General features: G+C 47.1%; 2 protein-coding genes and 1 long non-coding RNA gene across 7 annotated transcripts in view; 1 reads left to right on the top strand and 2 right to left on the bottom strand.

Annotated features, from left to right (window-relative positions):
- LOC139239212 (transmembrane protein 87A-like) overlaps positions 1-290 on the bottom strand; it is a 75,874-nt gene extending 75,584 nt beyond the window's left edge. For all 4 annotated transcript variants that reach the window (XM_070867872.1, XM_070867875.1, XM_070867874.1 and 1 more), the window contains exon 1: positions 144-290. In XM_070867872.1, the coding sequence (XP_070723973.1) occupies positions 144-269 (126 nt within the window). In that variant the 5' untranslated portion in view covers positions 270-290. The remainder of the gene's footprint in view (positions 1-143) is intronic.
- A 225-nt stretch (positions 291-515) lies between these two features.
- LOC139239088 (myb-related transcription factor, partner of profilin-like) lies at positions 516-5,987 on the top strand. The gene is made up of 3 exons (XM_070867606.1): positions 516-981; positions 3,279-3,438; positions 3,569-5,987. The coding sequence occupies exons 1-3, from the start codon at positions 742-744 to the stop codon at positions 4,297-4,299; spliced, it is 1,131 nt and encodes a 376-aa protein (XP_070723707.1). The 5' UTR covers positions 516-741; the 3' UTR covers positions 4,300-5,987.
- A 6,205-nt stretch (positions 5,988-12,192) lies between these two features.
- Positions 12,193-21,935, bottom strand: LOC139239211 (uncharacterized). 2 transcript variants are annotated; one of them, XR_011588614.1, is made up of 3 exons: positions 21,615-21,935; positions 16,028-16,115; positions 12,193-13,755 (listed from the first exon to the last, which is right to left on the bottom strand). It is a non-coding gene; the product is annotated as an uncharacterized lncRNA (long non-coding RNA). The 2 variants fall into 2 exon arrangements; XR_011588613.1 differs by lacking the exon at positions 16,028-16,115.
- Positions 21,936-22,022: the final 87 nt, after the last annotated feature.

The raw sequence follows: 22,022 nt of genomic DNA, 5'->3' as shown, positions 1-22,022 counted from the left end.
CTAATGCTTATGTTCAAAGGGGGCGGAGAGAGCTGGGTCAGCGCGGCCCTGGGTCCTCGCTGCTGCGGCCCAGGCGCCGGTCGCTATAGTTACGGCCCCGGATTCCTCGTCACTCCGACTCACACGGCGACTGGCGGACTTACCCCGGCGATACTCAGCCTCCATTTGCCGGGCTCCGAGATGCCGCGGGCCGGCTGGGGGCCCAAGACCCCGCCGACCAACAACAGCAGCAACTGGGCACCAAGCGGACACCGCCTTCCTGCTGCCATCTTATTTTGCGTCTGCGACGTCAACGCATAACGGGTGGAATAGGGAGAAGCTGGCGGATTGTGACGTCACCGCGCATACACCCTCCGCCGGCCAGACGCCGGCCACTGCGCAAACTCCCAGGCTGGACCAGACGCCTTCTGTGTGATGTCACGACGCAAGGTGTCATTCAGGCGGTCCGTAAGCCCCGCCCACCCCGCAGCCCTCCGGCGCCTGCGCACTGCCCGTTTTTGCGACGGTGAGGGACATTGGATAAGGCCGCAAACCGGCGAAGTCAGCGTCCGCCATATTCGCCTTGCGCCTGTTTGAGTGGCGCAGCCAGCACTCATTTTTTGGCGCTTGTTCACACAATTGCAGCGCTGATCACTCAGGGGAAGAGAGGAAGGGTGGGGAAGGTGCCCAATATCGGGTGCAGTCTAGCAGCCCCAATAAAGTTAGGCCGAGGCTCTCCTTAAAGGTGCTTTGTTGCCAGGCATGGAGAGACACCGGTGGTCAAGGGCGAAGCGGTTTTCGGATACGGCCCTGAAGGCCCTGGTCCACGGGGTCCGGCGACAACACGATGTCCTATTCCCGCAAGGGGGCAAGAAGCCTTCAATACTGAAGACCAGGCGAGTCTGGAAGGAGATAGCGAATGCTGTCACGGTGGCGAGTGTGGTCCCCAGGACGCCCATCCAGTGCCGGAAGAAGTTTAATGACCTCACCCGGCTGGTCAAGGTAAGTGAAGGCTTCAGCAAATGTTGTAGAACAGGCAACTATTTGGGCTGGAGGGCCACTTAACAAGTTTTGGTGAGCTGTTGAGGGCCATCCACCAAGGTTCCTCCCTAAGGCGCGTGGCTGCATGGTCGCGCAACAATCGCACGGTCCTGCGCAGGCCGCTCCCCAGCTCCTGCCGCTGGAAGAGACACTGCGCATGTGCGACTCCATAGCGGCCGGTGGTGCAGCAAATTTAAAGGGATCGTGTGCAAAAAAAATTAGAGGGAACATTGGTGAGTGGCCCTCAACAGCTCACCAAAACCTGTTAAGTGGCCCTCCAGCCCAAATAATTGCCCCTTGCGGGAATAGGAATATAAACACTGCATAAACACAAATTCAGATAGTAGTCAGATGCTATCTTACATACACAACATGTATTCGATACTGCTTAGAAATGAATCAAAGATAAATGTTGAAAATGTTGAGGTAGCTTCTGGTCTCTGTAAATCAGTGCTATGAAAAAGAACTGTACACTATTCAGAGCCTGGTGTCAGCATCAATTCCCCACCTCAGTCATCCTTATGCTCCTCTGCAAAGATTACCAATGCTGTCCCGATTGGTGTCAGATGAAAACTCCCCTCCTGTCGTACTCAGGAGAGGAAAGATGCAGCACCAGTCACTTTCTTCAGAAAAGTAGTTGTGGAGATCATCATCATAGGCAATCCCTCGAATCGAGGATGATTTTGCTTCCACGTCAAAAAGTTCACAGGTATTTCAATGAAGGACCTAAAATTCCAGGTCCCGAACTACATATTGAAGGGTGGAAGATGCCTGTGCGTGGATTTTTTTAATGTGTGGTGACTGTTCACACCAGCCACCACACGGGCTTGACAGAGCTAGGTCTTGGTCCAGTAGCAAGGATTAACCAAGACGACTGGAGACCAGCTCTGCTGCATGGACCTAGTGCGCATGTGTGGGCTGGCGCGTGCTGTCCCTGGGCCCTCGCCTCTTCTGGGCCCCAAACTCACGCCTCTCCTGGGCCCCGTTCACGTCCCTCTACAACCTCTCGCCGCTTCTTCGCCCGACCTCGCTGCTCCTGCTGTATCTGCCCGCACTCCAATCAGCGACATTGATCTTGGTGACGTCCCTCTTCGCTGCCGTTGCTCTCCTGCCCCAGCACGTGCTGCTCCCTGGAGTGGTATGCTGCCACGCTGCTCTTTCCGCTCCCCGGCCTGCTTCGATGGTGCTCGCAGGCCGGGGGCCGCTGAGCCTGCTGGGCTAGGCTGCCAGGTTGCTCCTTCCACATGTGGGACATCACAACCAGCGCCAGTATACAGGGTGGAGAATACGGGTCACACGAGAGCATGTGAGCATATCTGGATGCATGAAGGAACCTCCACACTTATACCAAGGTCCCACCAGGGCGGGGAATTTATCCTTTTAATTTATCCTCTGCATCCCGAAAAGCAGCCACGACTCCACTCTAAAATGGATAGGGCCTATTCGAGTACGCAGTGCATTCTGGGTACAGACGTCCACCACTGGTGCCCAGAATCACGGGAAAAAGTCCTTTTAAGATCAGGCCTGGGAGAATCGTTTTGCAAATTACTGATTTGAATTAAGTATTTGCTGTAGTTTCTCCTTCGCTGCAGTTCGGGTCTGTCTCTGACTCATGAGAAGTAAAAGTGGATAGACAAATGTGCATCTTGAGCCCTGGCTCGCGTTCTATTTCTGTCATATCCAGCAGGCCGGATAGATTAACTTGGAGGGCTGCATATGGCCCCAGGGCCATATTTTGCCCACCACTGTCATAGAATGATTACATCACTGAAGGAGGCCACTCGGGCCCTTGCCGGCTCTCTGCAAGAGCGCGTCAGCTCGTCCCTCTCTCCCTCCCACCCTCTCCCAGTTACCCTGCAAATTTTTTTTCCTTCAGGCACTTATCCAATTCCCTTTTGAAGGCCACGATTGAGTCTGCCTCCATCACCCTCTCAAGCAGCACATTCCAGATCCTAACCACTTGCAGCATTTTAAAAAAGTTTTTCCCTCAAGTCACCTTTGGTTCTTCTGCCAATGCCATATCCCACCATCAGCACCCCGAGCCTCACACACTGCTCAATGCACCACTCACCTATCCACAATCTCTCGCTGTCACCACCCACACCTCACGGCTTCACATCACCCTCACATTACCGCTGCTGCAACACTCACCCCTATATCTCACACTTTGCACACACAGCCAGCTATTCAACCAAGGCAGGCGCATCACTCAAACACATAGCCCTACACTCACTGACACACTTCCCTTTCTCTTGCAGGTAAAAGTGGCTGATAACCGCGGAGAGCAACAGCTGGCGGGAGGCGACCATGCCAGGCTTGAACTAACTGACCTGGAGCAATCAGTATTCCAAATTATCGAAGGGGCAGGGACAGAGTTCATGGAGAACGGAGAAGTGGAAAGCAGCGCTGATGATGAAGGTATGCTTATACCCAATACTTCTCACATCCCACTTCCACCTCATCCCATAATCACTTCTCACTTACAAACTGCTGATGGTATGTGCATGGATATCTTGCTACCCCCCCTCCCCTGCCTTTCTGCTTTCAGATACCCAAAAACCGACAGCAACTGTACCTGAGCACAAGGAAGACACTTATGGCGGAGGAGAAGCACAAGAAGAAGAAGAAGACGACAAAACAGCACTGCATCTAAAACTCGTAGACGCAAACTCAGAAAGTGGCACCGTGCAGACTTTAGAGGGTAGTACAGAGGCGGGATATGCACATGGTGAGTCACCGGGCATGAGTGGCTTGCAGCCAGGACTGGGGGAAAGGATAGCTCGGGAGCCAGATCCCCGGAGGGCGAGTTTGCACACAAATTCTGCACCGCAGGACTCAGATGATGACCTTGATGGGGCGGCTTTCAGAAGAAAGGTGATGGGCATGCACACAGAAATGCTTGGTGCAGTGGCAAGCCTGCCAAAGAGCCTCTTGTCCCTGTCAAGGAGCATGGAGGAGTCCGGCTCCAACATTGCCCGGGGTTTTGCGCAGAGCTTGGAGCCCATGATTTCCGGGATGGAAATAATGGGCAGCTCCATGAGAGACCTTGTGGACCCAAACATGATGGTGGATGTGATGGGCGAACTTGCGGCTTCCATTGCAGCACAGGCAGAAGCAACCCAACGGCTCACTGCTGCAGTGGAAGCTCAGACTGCTGCCATCATCGCTGGGTTTACAAGTGTCGAAAGGGGCTTGCAGGGTGTCACAGCAGGCCAGCAATCTGTACTCCAAAAGATTGCAGAGTTCTCGGAGGGATGTAGGGCTGCAAGAGGTTGCTGAGATAGGGTATGGTGAGGCCATGGAGGGATTTGAAATTCGAGAAGTTGTCCTGTGTGCCTGCGTGTGTCCGAAAAAGTTGGTCATTTTCCGGCACGACTGTTACTTGCCACTTAGCAGCCCAAGCCTGAATGTTGTTCAGGGCTTGTTGTATGCATTATCTGAGAGGTTGCAAATGGAACTAAACACTGTGCAGTCCTCACTTTTGATCTTATAATGGAGGGAAGGTCATTGATGAAGCAACTGAAGATGGTTGGGCCTGGGACACTACCCTGAGGAGCTCCCGCAGCAATGTCCTGGGGCTGACAAAACTGTCCACAAACAACCAGAACCGTCCCATATTCCTTTGCACTACGTATGACTCCAGCCAGTAGAGTTTTACCCCTGATTCCCATTGACTTCAATTTTACTGGGGCTACTTGATGCCACACTCGGTCAAATACTGCCTTGAGTCACTCTCACCTCACCTCTGGAATTCAACTCTTTTGTCCATGTTTGGACCAAGGCTGTAATGAGGTCTGGAGCTGGGTGATGCTGGCGGAACTCAAATTGTGCAATGGCGAACAGGCTATTAATGAGTCTGTGCTGCTTAATAGCACTATCGATGACACCTTCCTTTGCTGATGATTGAGAGTAGCAGCTGGGGCGATTATTGCAGGGTTGGATTTGACCTTTTTTGTGGACAGGACATACCTGGGCTATTTTCCACTTTTTTGGGTCGATGCCAGTGTTGTAGCTGTGCTGGAACAGCTTGGCTACAGGCACAGCTAGTTCTGGAGCACAAGTCTTCAGCACTACTGCCAGGATGTTGTTGAGACCCTTTGCCTTTGTTGTATCCAGTGCACTTAGACTTTTTTTGATATCACATAGAGTGAATCAAATTAGCTGAAGACTGGCTTCAGTGATGGTGATAGATCATCAACTTGGCACTTCTGGCTGAAGATGGTTGCAAATGCTTCAGCCTTGTCTTTTGCACTTGCGTGCTGGGCATTTGATTAACTATCACTGAGTATGGGATGTTCATGGAGCCTGCTCTTCCCGTTAGTGTTTAATTGTCCATCACCGTTCACGACTGGATGGGGCTGGACTGCAGAGCTTTGATCTTATCCATTGAGATGTGGGATCGCTTAGCCCTGTCTATGGCATGCTGCTTCGCGTAATTGTAGTCATGTGTTATAGCTTCCCAGGTAGGCATCTCATTTTTAGATACAGCTGTGCCGCCTTCTTCAGTAATGTGCTACCTCAGGTCTGAGGAAACGCAGTGACATTCCTCGGTTTCCTCATGTGCAATGCACCACCGGATTATTACAGATCAAAATCTGCAGGTCAGATTTGTGACGAGATTATTGTCTTGCTGTCAGATCATGTGCAAGAAAGATAGGAAACAAGGAGATGTGATACATCCACATGTATTAGGGACCATGAGAACTAAAACATTGTAAGGGATTTGTTTGTATTGTGTTTGGAAACATGTCTGAAGTAGAAGAATTCGTAGATCAAAAATGGCCAAAAGGCAGAAAACATCACAATGGAAACAACCTGAACTGTTCTACAGACAACACTTATGTCCCAAATACAGTTGTTGGATTTTTACCCTATTTTGTACATAAATTGTGTTCGAAAAATTTCTGCTGTAATTATCATCAGCATCAACTCCAACCTCACTTATTGGAAAATTAATTTTTGAATAAAGAAAAGATTTTATTGGAAGAACTGTCTGTATTTATTTTACAAATAAGATTTATTAAGGAAACCCTTTTAATTTCCTTTCCTCCCTTGCTTTGTGTTTTTCTCTTTAGATCCGTGCACACAACCCATGTTAACGGTTCTCTGTCCTCAGGTACTGTTCCCCTCTCCTTCAAATCTGCTGTCCTCACCCCACTCCTCAAAAAAATAACACTTGGCCCCACTTTGCTTGCTATCGCCCCATCTCCAACCTTCCCTTCCTGTCCAAAGTACTTGAACGTGTTGTTGCCTCCCAAATCCGTGATCATCTTTCCATGAATTCAGTGTTTGAATCCCTTCAATCTGGCTTTCGCCCCTGCCACAGTACCGAAATGGCTCTCATCAAAGTCACAAATGACTGTGACAAAGGTAAACTATCCCTCCTCGTCCTTCTGGACCTGTCTGCAGCCTTTTCACACGGCTGACCACCCCATCCAGAAAATCTCCAGCAATGGCTTCTCTTCCCACTCCTGCATCGTTGCATCCTTGGTCCCCTCTTATTTCTCATCTATACGCTGCCCCTTTACGACATCATCCGAAAACACAGAGTCAGTTTCCACATGTACGCTGATGACACCCAGCTCTACCTCTCCACGACTTCTCTCAACCCCTGCTTGGTATCTAAATTGTCAGATTGCTTGTCCGACATCCAGTACTGGATGAGCAGAAATTTTCTTCAATTAAATATTGGGAAGACCGAAGCCATCATCTTTGGTCCCCGCCGCAAACTGCGTTCCCTAACCACTGACTCCGTCCCTCTCTCTAGCATCAATCTGAGGGAGAACAAGACTGTTCACAACCTAGGTGTCATATTTGACCATGAAATGAGTTTCCAGCCACATATCCGTGGCATAACTAAAACCGGCTTTTCCACCTCCATAACATTGCCTGCCTCCGCCTCAGCTCTTCTGCTGCAACTCTCATCAATGCCTTTGTTACCTCTAGACTTGACTACTCCAACTCACTCCTGGCCGGCCTTCCACATTGCGTAAACTTGAAGTCATCCAAAACTCAGCAGCCCGTGTACTAACCCGCACCAAGTCAAGGTCACCCATGACACCTCTGCTTTCTGACCTACATTAGCTCCCAGTTAAACTACGCCTAGATTTCAAAATTCTCATCCTTGTTTATCATCCATGGACTTACCCCTCCCTATCTGTAATCTTTTTCAGCCTCACAATCCCACAAGAAATGTCTGCGCTCCTCAAATTCTGGCCTCTTGAACATCCCTCATTTTAACTACACAACCATCGGTGGATATGCCTTCATCTGCCTGGGCCCTAAGCTCTGGAACTCCCTCCACGCTTCTCTACTTCTCTTTCCTCCTTTAAGTCGCTTGTTAAAGCCTACCTCTTTAAACAAGCTTTTGATCATCTGCCTTAATTTTTTCTGTGACTCGGTGTCAAATTTATCTGTTTGTCTCTAACACTGGTGTGAAACACCTTGGGATGTTTTTAATAAAAGTTGTTATTTGTTATTATCCCATTCCCTAACCCGGATGAAATGTGGACAATTTATTCCCTGGTCTTGGGTGGTGCCATTCGACAGTGACCTGCGCTGTCTTACCCTCCCATTTTACTCCCCGACTGCTTCCCTCCCCCGACAGTCCAGTGGAGATTGATGACTCCAGATTTATCTGGAATTTCAAAGGGCCTACTATAAGGTACCACATAATAGACCAATGCATAAGGTCAGAGAACGCGGAGTCAGAGGACAGATAGCAGAATAGATATGTGGCTGGAAACTTGAAGCTGGCTTTAAGATAGAAAGCAGAGTTGGGGTAAAGGGTAGCTATTCAGTGACCGGAGGGGCGGGGGGTGGGGAGAGTGGTATTCCACAAGGCTCAGTGCTGGGATCACTGTTCCCAATTTATGTTAGCAATTTAGACTTTGGAATCAAAAATGCAATTTCTAAATTTGTAGATAGCACCAAATTGTGGGAGGGTGGGGAAATAGTCAATACTGAGGAGGCCTGCAACAAATTATAACAATACGTTAATAAATTGCAGAATGGGCATATAATTGTCAAATTTTGGTTAGAAAAATAGGGAGGAACTACAAATCTGATAGAAGGTTGGAGTACAAATACACAAATCGCTGAAAGTAGCGACACAGGTTAACAAGCCCATAAAAAAGCAAACCAAGCACCAGGGTTTATTTCTAGACGGTTTGAATGGGAAAGTAGAGAAGTTATGCTAAACTTGAATCAAACCTTGGTTAGACCACACTTGGAGCGCTGTGTACAATTCTGGTTGCCATATAAAAAGAATATAGAGGCACGGGAGGGGATGCAAAAAACGATTTACAAGCATGATACCAGAAATATGAGGGTACATAGAAACATAGAAAATAGGTGCAGGAGTAGGCCATTCGGCCCTTCTAGCCTGCACCACCATTCAATGAGTTAATGGCTGAACATGCAACTTCAGTACCCCATTCCTGCTTTCTCGCCATACCCCTTGATCCCCCTAGTAGTAAGGACTACATCTAACTCCTTTTTGAATATATTTAGTGAATTGGCCTCAACAACTTTCTGTGGTAGAGAATTCCACAGGTTCACCACTCTCTGGGTGAAGAGGTTTCTCCTCATCTCGGTCCTAAATGGCTTACCCCTTATCCTTAGACTATGTCCCCTGGTTCTGGACTTCCCCAACATTGGGAACATTCTTCCTGCATCTAACCTGTCTAAACCCATCAGAATTTTAAACGTTTCTATGAGATCCCCTCTCATTGTTCTGAACTCCAGTGAATACAAGCCCAGTTGATCCAGTCTTTCTTGATAGGTCAGTCCCGCCATCCCGGGAATCAGTCTGGTGAACCTTCGCTGCACTCCCTCAATAGCAAGAATGTCCTTCCTCAGGTTAGGAGACCAAAACTGTACACAATACTCCAGGTGTGGCCTCACCAAGGCCCTGTACAACTGTAGCAACACCTCCCTGCCCCTGTACTCAAATCCCCTCGCTATGAAGGCCAACATGCCATTTGCTTTCTTAACCGCCTGCTGTACCTGCATGCCAACCTTCAATGACTGATGTACCATGACACCCAGGTCTCGTTGCACCTCCCCTTTTCCTAATCTGTCACCATTCAGATAATAGTCTGTCTCTCTGTTTTTACCTCCAAAGTGGATAACCTCACATTTATCCACATTATACTTCATCTGCCATGCATTTGCCCACTCACCTAACCTATCCAAGTCGCTCTGCAGCCTCATAGCATCCTCCTCGCAGCTCACACTGTCATCTGCAAATTTGGAGATACTACATTTAATCCCCTCGTCTAAATCATTAATGTACAGTGTAAACAGCTGGGGCCCCACTAGTCACCGCCTGCCATTCTGAAAAGTACCCATTTACTCCTACTCTTTGCTTCCTGTCTGACAACCAGTTCTCAATCCATGTCAACACACTGCCCCCAATCCCATGTGCTTTAACTTTGCACATTAATCTCTTGTGTGGGACCTTGTCGAAAGCCTTCTGAAAGTCCAAATATACCACATCAACTGGTTCTCCCTTATCCACTCTGCTGGAAACATCCTCAAAAAATTCCAGAAGATTTGTCAAGCATGATTTCCCTTTCACAAATCCATGCTGACTTGGACCTATCATGTCACCTCTTTCCAAATGCGCTGCCAAGACATCCTTAATAATTGATTCCATCATCTTACCCACTACCGATGTCAGGCTGACCGGTCTATAATTCCATTTTCTCTCTCCCTCCTTTTTTAAAAAGTGGGGTTACATTGGCTACCCTCCACTCGATAGGAAATGATCCAGAGTCAATGGAATGTTGGAAAATGACTGTCAATGCATCCGCTATTTCCAAGTACTCTGGAATGCAGTCCATCAGGCCCTGGGGATTTATCGGCCTTCAATCCCATCAATTTCCCCAACACAATTTCCCGATGAATATGGCTTTCCCTCAGTTCCTCCTCCTTACTAGACCCTCTGACCCCTCTTATATCCGGAAGGTTGTTAGTGTCCTCCTTAGTGACTACCGAACCAAAGTACTTGTTCAATTGGTCCGCCATTTCTTTGTTCCCCGTTATGACTTCCCCTGATTCTGACTGCGGGGGACCTACGTTTGTCTTTACTAACCTTTTTCTCTTTACATATCTATAGAAACTTTTGCAATCCGTCTTAATGTTCCCTGCAAGCTTCTTCTCGTACTCCATTTTCCCTACCCTAATCAAACCCTTTGTCCTCCTCTGCTGAGTTCTAAATTTCTCCCAGTCTCCGGGTTCGCTGCTATTTCTGGCCAATTTGTATGCCACTTCCTTGGCTTTAATACTATCCCTGATTTCCCTTGATAGCAACAGTTGAGCCACCTTCCCTTTTTTATTTTTACGCCAGACAGGAATGTACAATTGTTGTAGTTCATCTATGCGGTCTCTAAATATCTGCCATTGCCCATCCACAGTCAACCCCTTAAGTATCATTCGCCAATCAATCCTAGCCAATTCACGCCTCATACCTTCAAAGTTACCCTTCAAGTTCTGGACCATGGTCTCTGAATTAACTGTTTCATTCTCCATCCTAATATCTATCAGGAAAGGATGAACAAGCTGGTTGAAGCGAAAAGTATAGGTGTATTTAAGGGAAGGCTAGAAAAGCTTACCAGGGAGAAAGGAATAGAGGGTTATGCTGATAGCTAGATGAGGAGGGATGGGAGGAGGCTAGAGTGGAGCATAAACAGCAAAATGGCCTGTTTGAGCTGAATGGCCTTGTTCTGTGCTGTATATCCTACCTAATCCTGTAGCCACTACTCCTTAGTGCAGTTTGTTCAACCGCCAACATTTACACCCACCTGTCGCAGTGAATTCTTTGTTCTCCTCAGTGTGGTGAAGCAAAAAGCAGATTCCCCAAAGAACTACTTGTATTTCAAAACCTAATATACATCTGCAAGGAGCTGGTGGGTTGTATGGGGAGAACTGCCCTGTTTATTCTCAGTCGGTATCCAAAAATGCTGCAAGCCATCACTTGCCAGATGTCTGTTTTTTTTCAGTTTTTATTGTGTAATCTAACTTTACACCAATACCCTTCATAGATCAGCTGACTATGTTTTCCTGATCAACTATTGATTATCACTCAATCAATTTTCATTAGAATCGTTCAGCCTTCAGTCTGCCTGCCGGTCTGCCTGCATCAGTGGCACTGCATTGTGCCTATTGGCATCTAGCAGGATACTGGCTAAAGAAACGAGACAAAACTAAATTCAATCATTGCTCAGAGTTCCCGAGGGTGATCCCAGCCCCCACCATTGGGACTCTTGACCTGTCCTTTTACCATCTCCCTTCCCACTGTCCAGGGCCCCAAAAACTCCTTCCAGGTGAAAAAGCAATTTATTTGTACTTCTTGCAATTTAGTACACTATTTGCTGCTCACAACAGTACCTCATCTTTCAATTAGACACTTTACAGACTTCTGGACTCAACATCAAGTGCAACAATTTCAGATCATAACCGCTACCACTATTTTTTCCAGATGGCAGCTGATAATGATTCTGCCATTCCCAATTACACCGCTTCTCGACCCATCTTTTGTGTCTTTACTTGTCCCATTACCATCTCCCATTACTTTGAACAATTATCCCTTTTGTCATTTAATTACTCCTGCCGTCCACCCCATCACAGACCTTCCCTTTTGTTCTTTCCTCCCCTCGCTCCTTTCCCTAACCCTGCACTTGCTTAAAATCTGAAACATCTCTAACATTTTATAGTTCTGAAGGTCATCGACCTGAAACATTAATTCTGGTTTCTCTCTCTACAGATGCTGCCTGACGTGCTGAGTATTTCCAGCATTTTCTGTTTATATTTTATATTAATAGCCTCTAGTTTTGCTCTTCCCCACAAGTGAAAGCAAAGCCTTTCATCATTTTAAAGACCTCTATTAGGTCACCCCTCAGCCTTCTCTTTTCAAGAGAAAGAGAGACCCAGCCTGTTTATCCTTTCCTGAAAGGTATAACCTCACATTTCTGGTATTTTTATAATATGGTGTCCAGAATTGTACGCAGTAATCCATGTGAGGTCTAACCAAGGTGCAATACAAGTTTAGAATAACTTGGCTACTTTTCAAATCTATCCCACTAGAATTAACCCTGAGTGCTTGGTTTATTTACCATAAAGGTCTACCGTGAGACATTCTGTGCCTCAGGAGAACACACAAGACTTGCATTTCTTTCAACCAGTACAAGTTTATTTTATTCAACAGACTTGTCCTTAACTGCCCCACTTTCTCGGGTATAAATCATTAAATAAAAGGCAGTGCTCATTCTAAATCAGGTAACAAATTGATTTAATCACCAGGCAGTCGCACCACACACAGAATAAAATAGTGTCGAGTCACGTTAGCAGCTTGTAATGGCAGTGCTGTGCAGAGAGAGCAGGGTGTGGGACTGCTTGGATAGCTGTGGCAGTGGCGGAAGCCTGATTGGAGAGATTCAAACATGGAGTTCCGGGAAAGATGGGCATGGATTTTGGAGGCAACAACGCGTTCAAGAACTTTGGAGAGGAAAGGAAGATTGGAGATGAGGTGGTAGTTTGCAAGGATGTAGGGGATCAAGGGTGGGTTTTTAAAAAAGAGGGGAAGACAGATTTGAAGGAGAGGGGGACAGTCGTTGAGGAGAAAGACCCGTTTACAATATCAGCTAACATGGGAGCCAGGAATGGACATTAGGTGGTCAGCAGTTTAGTGGGAAAAGGATCGAGGGAACAGGAAGTGGGGCTCACGGACAAGATGAGCTCGGAGAGGGCATGAGGGGAAATGAGAGAGAAATTGGAGAAAGATGCGAGTTCAAGGAGGGGTAAGTGGCTGAGGCAGCTGATTGAATGGTCTTAATGTTAGAAACAGACGTCCAAGAGCCCCTCGCGGTTGTTACTGGAGGTGAGGGTGGGGGAGACAACAATTTGCAGTGGCGAAAATAAGTCTGGGATTATCTTTGTGTGGTGTATGTAGCACACAAATCACTGACTCCACACGGTCTGATGTAAATCTAACTGCTGTGACCTTCGTCCTTTATTGTTCAGCTCCAGAGTGCCTCTCAGGTGTGGTGGTCAGCCTTATATAGCACCTGTTGCAGGTACTACCAGGTTTCCCACCACAGCGCCCTCTGTGGTGTGGCATAGTGCTTACATTACATTTAAGGTACTGGGACGATACACAGATCATTACATAACACTTTGCATTCCAGAATGATTTTGAGTGAAGTGAGAAGTTTTGGCAGATGGAAGCAGGACCCGATAGTGTTTTATTGGTCTAGTCAGATCTGGCAGTGAAAGGCTAAATCAGTTGCTCGCCATATCTGTTCAAGTCTGCGTCCCTTGGACTTAAGGGAACAGAGATGAGGGCCATACCGGGTGGGGGGGGGGGGGGAGGGGAACGGCCAGGGTAGGAAAGAGTAATGCTTTTAATGGGGACTAGAGCATCAAAGGTGAGAGTGTGGATGAGCAGATCGGTAGCTGCAGAAATGTCGTGGTGAATGGATGGCCAAAGGCTAGACAGTTGGGATTTTGAAAGTGCCGTTGTAAGTGAATTGGGAGAGAGTTTTTAAACCCTAAACCCCAAATCATGCGATGTCAATAGCACAATGCAGAGCCGGCTGCTATATCAATAGTCATTATGACATCATCGGAGCTCATTGTGACATAACCGGAGCTTATTGTGATGTCATCGGTGCTCGTTGTGAAGCCATCAGTTGTTACCGATGATGCAGGTCGGCCGCGTTGTCAGTAGTCATTCTGCAAAGGAAATAATAACTTAATTTAATAGCGCCTTCAATGTAGTAAAACGTCCCAAGTCGCTTCACTACAGTGTTACAGACAGATAAATTTGATACTGAGCCACATTAAGGCAGATGATCAAAAGCTTGTTCAAAGAGGTAGGTTTTAATGAGCATCTTAAAGGAGGAAAGAGGTAGAGAGGCGGAGAGGTTTAGGGAAGGAGTTCCAGAGCTTGGGGCCCAGGCAGCTGAAGGCATGGCCACCGATGGTTGAGCAGTTATAATGAGGGATGTTCAAGAGGCCAGAATTTGAGGAGCGCAGACATCTTGTGGGGTTGTGAGGCTGAAAAAGATTAGAGAGATAGGGAGGGGCAAGGCCATGGAGTGATTTGTAAACAAGGATGAGAATTTTGAAATCGAGACGTTGTTTAACTGGGAGCCAATGTAGGTCAGAAAGCACAGGGGTGATGGGTGACCTTGACTTGGTGCGGGTTAGTACACGGGCTGCTGAGTTTTGGATGACCTCAAGTTTACGTAGTGTGGAATGTGGAAGGCTGGCCAGGAATGAGTTGGAGTAGTCAAGTCTAGAGGTAACAAAGGCATGAATGAGGGTTTCAGCAGAAGAGCTGAGGCAGAGGCAGGCAATGTTACGGAGGTGGAAAAAGGCGGTTTTAGTTATGCCACGGATGTGGCTGGAAACTCATTACATGGTCAAATATGACACCTAGGTTGCGAACAGTCTTGTTCTCCCTCAGATTGATGCTAGAGAGAGGGATGGAGTCAGTGGTTAGGGAACGCAGTTTGCGGCAGGGACCAAAGATGATGGCTTCGGTCTTCCCAATATATAATTGGAGAAAATTTCTGCTCATCCAGTACTGGATGTCGGACAAGCAATCTGACAATTTAGATACCAAGCAGGGGTCGAGAGAAGTCATGGAGAAGTAGAGTCAGGTGTCATCAGCGTACATGTGGAAACTGACTCCGTATTTTCGGATGATGTCGCCAAGGGGCAGCATATAGATGAGAAATAAAAGGAGACCAAGGACAGATCCTTGGGGGACACAAGAGGTAACGATGCGGGAGTGGAAAGAGAAGCCATTACTGGAAATTTTCTGGCTACGATTAGATGGATAAGAATGGAACCAGGCGAGTGCAGTCCCACCCAGCTGGACGATGGTGGAGAGGCGTTGTTGGAGGATGGAGTGGTCAACTGTATCAAAGGCTGCATACAGTCACAGAGGACGTAATTTGTGACTTTGACGAGAGCAGTTTTGGTATTGTGGCAGGGGCGAAATGATGCCCTGGTATTACTGATACACCTGACTGCAATCCATGTACTCACAATTAATTATTGGACCTGAATCCCATGATGCTGTATAAGGGAGACATTACGAGCTCAGACTCCCATAGCTGAGCTTCACCCATTGGGAGCACACAATGAGAATCTGAGGCTTGGAGGGTCAGTGCACCCCGTCAGGAAAACCAATTCATACAATCTACACTTAAATCTGTATTATTAGCTTTCCGAAAAATAATTTTAAAAGCAGTTTATCAATTAATTTTGAGGTCACCCTCACCAGAGAGGTCATCACCTGGCAGGTCATGTGACAGCTCAAGCCACAAGATGTCACAATGAAATTCGTGACTTCACAAAAGCAGGAAATAATGACAGCGCCTTTTTCAAATAAAGCTGTCAGCTGCTTGGTCATCCAGCAGTTAAACTTTGTGTCTGACCACGAGGAAGAGTGAGCAAGTTTTCAAAAGAAGTTTTTTAAAGCAACCAACCAAATGCTTTAAAACATTTAACTAATTAAAGACCATCGAATTACGAATCTATAAGGAAACGTCTGCATAGGACAGACATCCCGATGTGTGAAAACATCCATTCACAGGAAAGAGCCCGTGTTAGGGTGGAGACAAATAAACGTCGAAATATCAAATCGACAACATATCAGCAATACTTGTGATCATCCGTGAGTAAAAGCAGAGAGCTCTGTGTTGTTGCACATTTAGCCCGTGAGAACACCACCGCAGGTCAGGGCTATAAATAGAGCTGGAGTGCCGGGCCCTGAAACATCGTGGCGGAGGTGCGGCGAATGAGGGTACGGGCCCCAGAAGAGCCAACGGCCCAGGGGCAGCACGGACCTGCCCACAGTGCGATATGTCCGTGCAGCAGAGCAGGTCTCCAGTCATCCTGATTAATCCTTGCCACTGGATAAAGGCCTAGCTCTGTCAAGCCTGTGTGGTGGCTGATGTACAACGGTCACCACACGTTAAAAAAATTCACTCACAGGCATCTTCCACCCCCTCAACTGGAGTTCAGAATTGGAACATCGGGTCCTTCATTGTGAAACAAGTCATCCTCGTTCGAGGGACCGCCTGTAATGATGATGACACAGTGTGTTTATCACTAGGGCACATTGTCTGATACAAGAGAAGTGATTGAATTCCAGCAAAATGGTGACGAACAGAATAAAACGTTCAATGAACATGAATATCAATTTGCTTTCTGATGATAAATTTGTTCAAATTAGAATAACTGAGTCACTGCAAGAACTGGGAAGGATCAATCATAAATATGTACTTGTGTTTTGTTGTTCCCAATGTTGAGGAAGTCCAGAACCAGGGGACACAGTCTAAGGATAAAGGGTAAGCCATTTAGGACCGAGATGAGGAGAAACTTCTTCACCCAGAGAGTGGTGAACCTGTGGAATTCTCTGCCACAGAAAGTTGTTGAGGCCAATTCACTAAATATATTCAAAAAGGAGTTAGATGAAGTCCTTACTACTAGGGGGATCAAGGGGTATGGCGAGAAAGCAGGAATGGGGTACTGAAGTTGCATGTTCAGCCATGAACTCATTGAATGGCGGTGCAGACTAGAAGGGCCGAATGGCCTACTCCTGCACCTATTTTCTATGTTTCTATGTAGGATCTGACCAAAACCAAGTTGCTGGTGGTACTTACTAACGGCGATGACGCTGGTGATAAAGGATAACCTTGAACATTTACGCAAACAGCTGGCTAAAAAACTGACCAACTTGGCTTGATGGACATGACCAGATCAGAGCATGTTGAACATCAAGAAGCGGCAAGTTGCCTCCTGCTTAGTCTGGGTGCCAGGTTTCCCACTGAAATTTTCAAGCACATAGAGTCAGTGTGCCAACCATGACCCAAGCACATTTCTGCATGCTGACACTGGCAAGCCTGTCTTAAAAAACATGCTCCCCATGCTGGATATAGAGTAACCGATGGGGAAATGAAGTGGACTCTTGTATTGGGACATTTTAGTGAGAGGATTCTAAAATACTTGTCAAACACAGAGGGGACCAGAAAACCTAAACTAAAGATGATGTTCTTTGAAACATAAAAACATAGAAATTAGGTGCAGGAGCAGGCCATTCGGCCCCTGGAGCCTGCACCGCCATTCAATAAGATCATGGCTGATCATTCAACCTCAGTACCCCTTTCCTGCTTTCTCTCCATACCCCTTGATCCCTTGGGCCATAAGGGCCATATCTAACTCCCTTTTGAATATATCTAACGAACTGACATCAACTTTCTGTGGTAGAGAATTCCACAGGTTCACCACTCTCTGAGTGAAGAAGTTTCTCCTCATCCCGGTCCTAAATGGCCTACCCCTTATTCTTAGACTGTGACCCCTGGTTCTGGTACTCCCCAGCAACGGGAACATTCTTCCTGCTTCTAAACTGTCCAATCCCGTCAGAATTTTATATGTTTCTATGAGATCCCCTCTCATTCTTCTAAATTCCAGTGGATACAAGCCCATTTGATCCAGTCTCTCCTCATATGTCAGTCCTGCCATCCCGAGAATTAGTCTGGTGAACCTTCGTTGTACTCCCTCAATAGCAAGAATGTCCTTCCTCAGATTAGGAGACCAAAACTGAACACAATATTCCAGGTGTGGCCTCAGCAAGGCTCTGTACAACTGCAGTAAGACCTCCCTGCTCCTATACTCAAATCCTCTCGCTATGAAGGCTAACATGCTATTTGCCTTCTTCACCGCCTGCTGTACCTGCATGCCAACCTTCAATGACTGATGTACCATGACACCCAGGTCTCATTGCACCTCCCCTTTTCCTAATCTGTCACCATTCAGATAATATTCTGCCTTCCTGTTTTTGCCACCAAAGTGGATAACCTCACATTTATCCATATTATACTGCATCTGCCATGCATTTGCCCACTCATCTAACCTGTCCAAGCCACCCTGCAGCCTCTTAGCATCCTCCTCACAGCTCACACTGCCAGCTTAATGTCATCTACAAACTTGGAGATATTACATTCAATTCCTTCATCTAAATCATTGATGTATATTGTAAATAGCTGGAGTCCCAGCACTGAACCCTGCGGCATTCCACTGGTCACTGCCTGTCATTCTGAAAAGGACCCGTTTATTCCGACTCTCTGCTTCCTGTCTGCCAACGAGTTTTCTATCCACGTCAATACATTACCCCCAATACCATGTGCTTTAATTTTGCACACTAATCACTTGTGTGGGACCTTGTCAAAAGCCTTTTGAAAGTCCAAATACACCACATCCACTAGTTACATCCTCAAAAAATTCTAGAAGATTTGTCAAGCATGATTTCCCTTTCACAATGTTCCACTTAACTCACTTGTGCTTACAGCAATTAGTTTTTGGTGCTTACAGTAGAATGTAGGAAAATGATCACCAATGCATCCACTATTTCTAGAGCCATGTCCTTAAGTACTCTGGGATGCAGACTATCAGGCCCTGGGGATTTATCGGCCTTTAATCCCATCAATTTCCCTAACACAATTTCCTGACTAATAAGGATTTCCTTCAGTTCCTCCTTTTCGCTAGACCATCTAACCCCTAGTATTTCCGGAAAGTTATTTGTGTCTTCCTTAGTGAAGACAGATCCAAAGTATTTGTTCAATTGGTCTGCCATTTCTTTGTTCCCCATTATAAATTCACCTGATTCTGACTGCAAAGGACCTACTTGAGATTTCTGTGGCTTACAATCTGCTTTTGAATTCAAGGCTGTCCATGAAAGAGCCCAAGGTGAACCCAGCAGTAATAGAAGCAGTAGCGCGGATAAGTCCAAGTATTTAAGAGGGAGATAAGATAGATTTCTAGAAACAAAAGACATCAAGGGGTATGGGGAAAAAGCGGGAATATGGTGTAGATAGAGGATCAGCCATGATCATATTGAATGGCGGTGCAGACTCAAAGGGCTGAATGGCCTACTACTGCTCCTATTTTCTATGTACTCCTCGATGACAAACTGGACAAAGAGCTTCCCAACTTAATTCCAACCATTCTCTCCATGTACCAGGAAACCTCTCACGATCTTTGTGTCACTCAGTGTCTGCACAGTGCAATCCGCACTGCCATAGAGAGGGACAGTGAAGTACTGGTGACACAACTGCAGAGTTTGTTGATCAATTTACATAAGCAGATCTCGTATTGTGATGGAACAATCAAGTAACCCTCTTTTCTGAGAAGCAGCTAAATGAAATCCTTTGCTGCTTCAGAATTCTAGCTGCGGCCTTTACAAGCCAGATACTAGAGTTCCTTCAGATGCAACTGGCAGTTGACAATGACCAAGTTCAACTTGGGCCACTGGCCATGCTGAAGCACCTTCTCGATACTGTCCCTTCCTACATGGAGAGTCAGAAGAATCAGATTCTGACTTGTGTACGACTACCATTTTTAATTGCGAGTAACTGAGGGAACTACTTGCCCAGGTAATATACACTATCTTAGAATCTTAGACGTTTACAGCCCATTTCGGCCCATCGTGTCCGCGCCGGCCAACAAGAGGCTATCCAGCCTAATCCCACTTTCCAGCTCTAGAGAAAGGGGGGGGTCCGAGAGAAAGGGGGGGGGGGGGGGAGTCCGAGAGAAAGGGGGGGGGGGGGGGAGTCCGAGAGAAAGGGGGGGGGTCCGAGAGAAAGAGTGGTACTATTCAGGACATTTTCAAAGTTAAATGTAATTAATGTTAACTGTGGTTGCATCAGCTCTTTCAACTTTAACCTGCTGCTGAACAGAGTGCTCTGAGCATAAATACATCATGTCATTCAGATCAGATGGCTCTACATTGCAGTCTACAGATACTGGCCTGAAACTGGATGTAACTGGACCCCAATACATATTTAGCCATACTTAGCCATCATCTAATTGTATGGCAAAACAGGATCAAGGGGCTGAATGGCCCACTCCTGTTCCTATATTGCTCAGTTTGGCTCAGTTGGTAATACCTGTTTCTGAATTAGAGGCTGCAGATGCTTAGTGAGTGCTGCAGAGTCAGAGATGCCAGCTTTCAGGAGATTAAACCTCATCTGCTGCTTCAGGTGGACATGAAAGAGCCTATGTCACAATTTGAAGAGAGGCAGGGGAGCTCCCCCAAAACAGATCAGACGATTTGGTGCCTTTGGTACTTTGCTGTCTGCAGATTGCCACGTTCAGCTACATAATACATATCAAAAAGTAACTGATTCGAAGTGCTGTGCATTCAGACAACCCAAGAATGTGATAATACACGATGAATGCAATCCCTTTCTTACTTGCAGTACGTCCTAACATTTGAAACTTGTGTTTGAAATCATTCCACTATCATGAGCTCATGAGAGTGCATGGGACAGGCAATGAGTGGTGCGGATTGGAGAAAGGTAAATCATACAATATTACAACACAGAAGTAGGACATTCAGCCCATCGAGTCTGTGCCGGCTCTTTCGAAGAACAATCTAGTTAGTCTCACTCCCCCACTCTTTCCCAATTGCCCTGGAATTTTTTCTCCTTCCAAGTATTAATCTTATTCCCTAGAGGTTGCACACCACTGGATTTAACCCGAACAAGCAGCCATAGAGACTGATGGGAGTTAGCACCAAAATAATCGAGGTGCTGATGGCAGCCAACCAAGGTGGTTTTAGTTTTGCTGAATGGTATGGTTTGCTACTCCATAGAAATGAATGAAGGTGGTGAAAGCAACTGACAGGCAAAGCAAGTCTGTTGGGGGGAAAAGGAGGGTTGAAGATATGGTTCTTGTCTGTGAAAAGGCTGCAATTGCCCTCTCTGTGCTACCTGGCCTGTGACAGAGCTGGTTCCCCCTCTGGGCTCAGGGAGTGGTTGAGGCAAAGAGTAAAAATGCATGGGGGTTGGGGGGAGGCCAGATAAGCACGAATGAAAAGGGGAAGAGAGGGTTATGCTGATGGGGTTAGATAAGAAAGAATGGGAGGAGGCTCGAGGGGAGCATAAGTGCCGGGTTGGGCCGAATAAAAGAAAAAAAAGTCTTGCATTTATAGAGCGTCTTTTGTGACCACTGGATGCCCCAACGTGCTTTATAACCAATGAAATACTTTTCAAAGTGTAATCACTGTTGTAATGTAGGAAATTACACAAACAGCAATGTGATAATGGCCAGATAATGTTGTTTAGCGATGTTGGTTGCGGGATAAATATTGGCCAGCACACCAGGGATAACTCCCCTGTTCTTCATAGAATCATAGCAATTTACAGTATGGAAGGAGCCCATATCAGCCCATCGTGTCCACGCTGGCCAACAAAGAACTATTCATCCTAATCCCACTTCTTCAAAATAGTGCTATGGGATTTTTAACATCCACCTGAGAGTGCAGACGGAGCCTCAGTTTAACGTCTCATCCGGAAGGCAGCACCTCAGACAGTGTAGCGTTCCCTCAGCACTGTGTCAGCCTAGATTTTTGTGCTCAAGTACTTCATTGGCTGTAAAGCTCTTTGGAACATCAAGTGGTCTTGAAAGGCGCTATATAAATGCAAGTCTTTTTTCAAGTCTCTCCCCACAACCTTGTGACTCAGATGAGTGCCGCCCGCTGAGCCACTGGCTGAATGGCCTGTTTCTGTACCGCATACCTCTGTAATTCGCACTCGCTATGAGCTGACAGCACCAACCGGGCCGCGGCTATCAGGGGACGGCGAGAGCCGGGTCAGCGCGGCCCAGGGTCCACGCTGCTGCGGCCTAGGCCGCGGTCGCTATAGTTGCGGCCCCGGATTCCCCGCCGCTCCGGCTCACACGGCGACCGACGGACCTACCCCGGCGACACTCAGCCTCCATTTGCCGGGCTCCGCCACCACGGTCGCCACCACCTCACCACCATCTTGTTTTCCGTCTGAACGTCAGTGCGCAAGGGAGCGGGGAGTTTGACACGTCATCGCGCACAAACCCCTCCGGTGGCCAGATGCCTCTGCGCAAACTCCCAGTCTGGACCCGACGTTGTGGCGCCATGACGCAAACTGTTAATCAGATGGATGGGAAGCCCC

The sequence above is a fragment of the Pristiophorus japonicus genome, chromosome 26 (assembly GCF_044704955.1).
Source record: "Pristiophorus japonicus isolate sPriJap1 chromosome 26, sPriJap1.hap1, whole genome shotgun sequence".
Taxonomy (NCBI): domain Eukaryota; kingdom Metazoa; phylum Chordata; class Chondrichthyes; family Pristiophoridae; genus Pristiophorus; species Pristiophorus japonicus.
The sequence above is the reverse complement of the archived record's forward strand: the minus strand, read 5'-3'. Positions and strand labels throughout refer to the sequence as shown.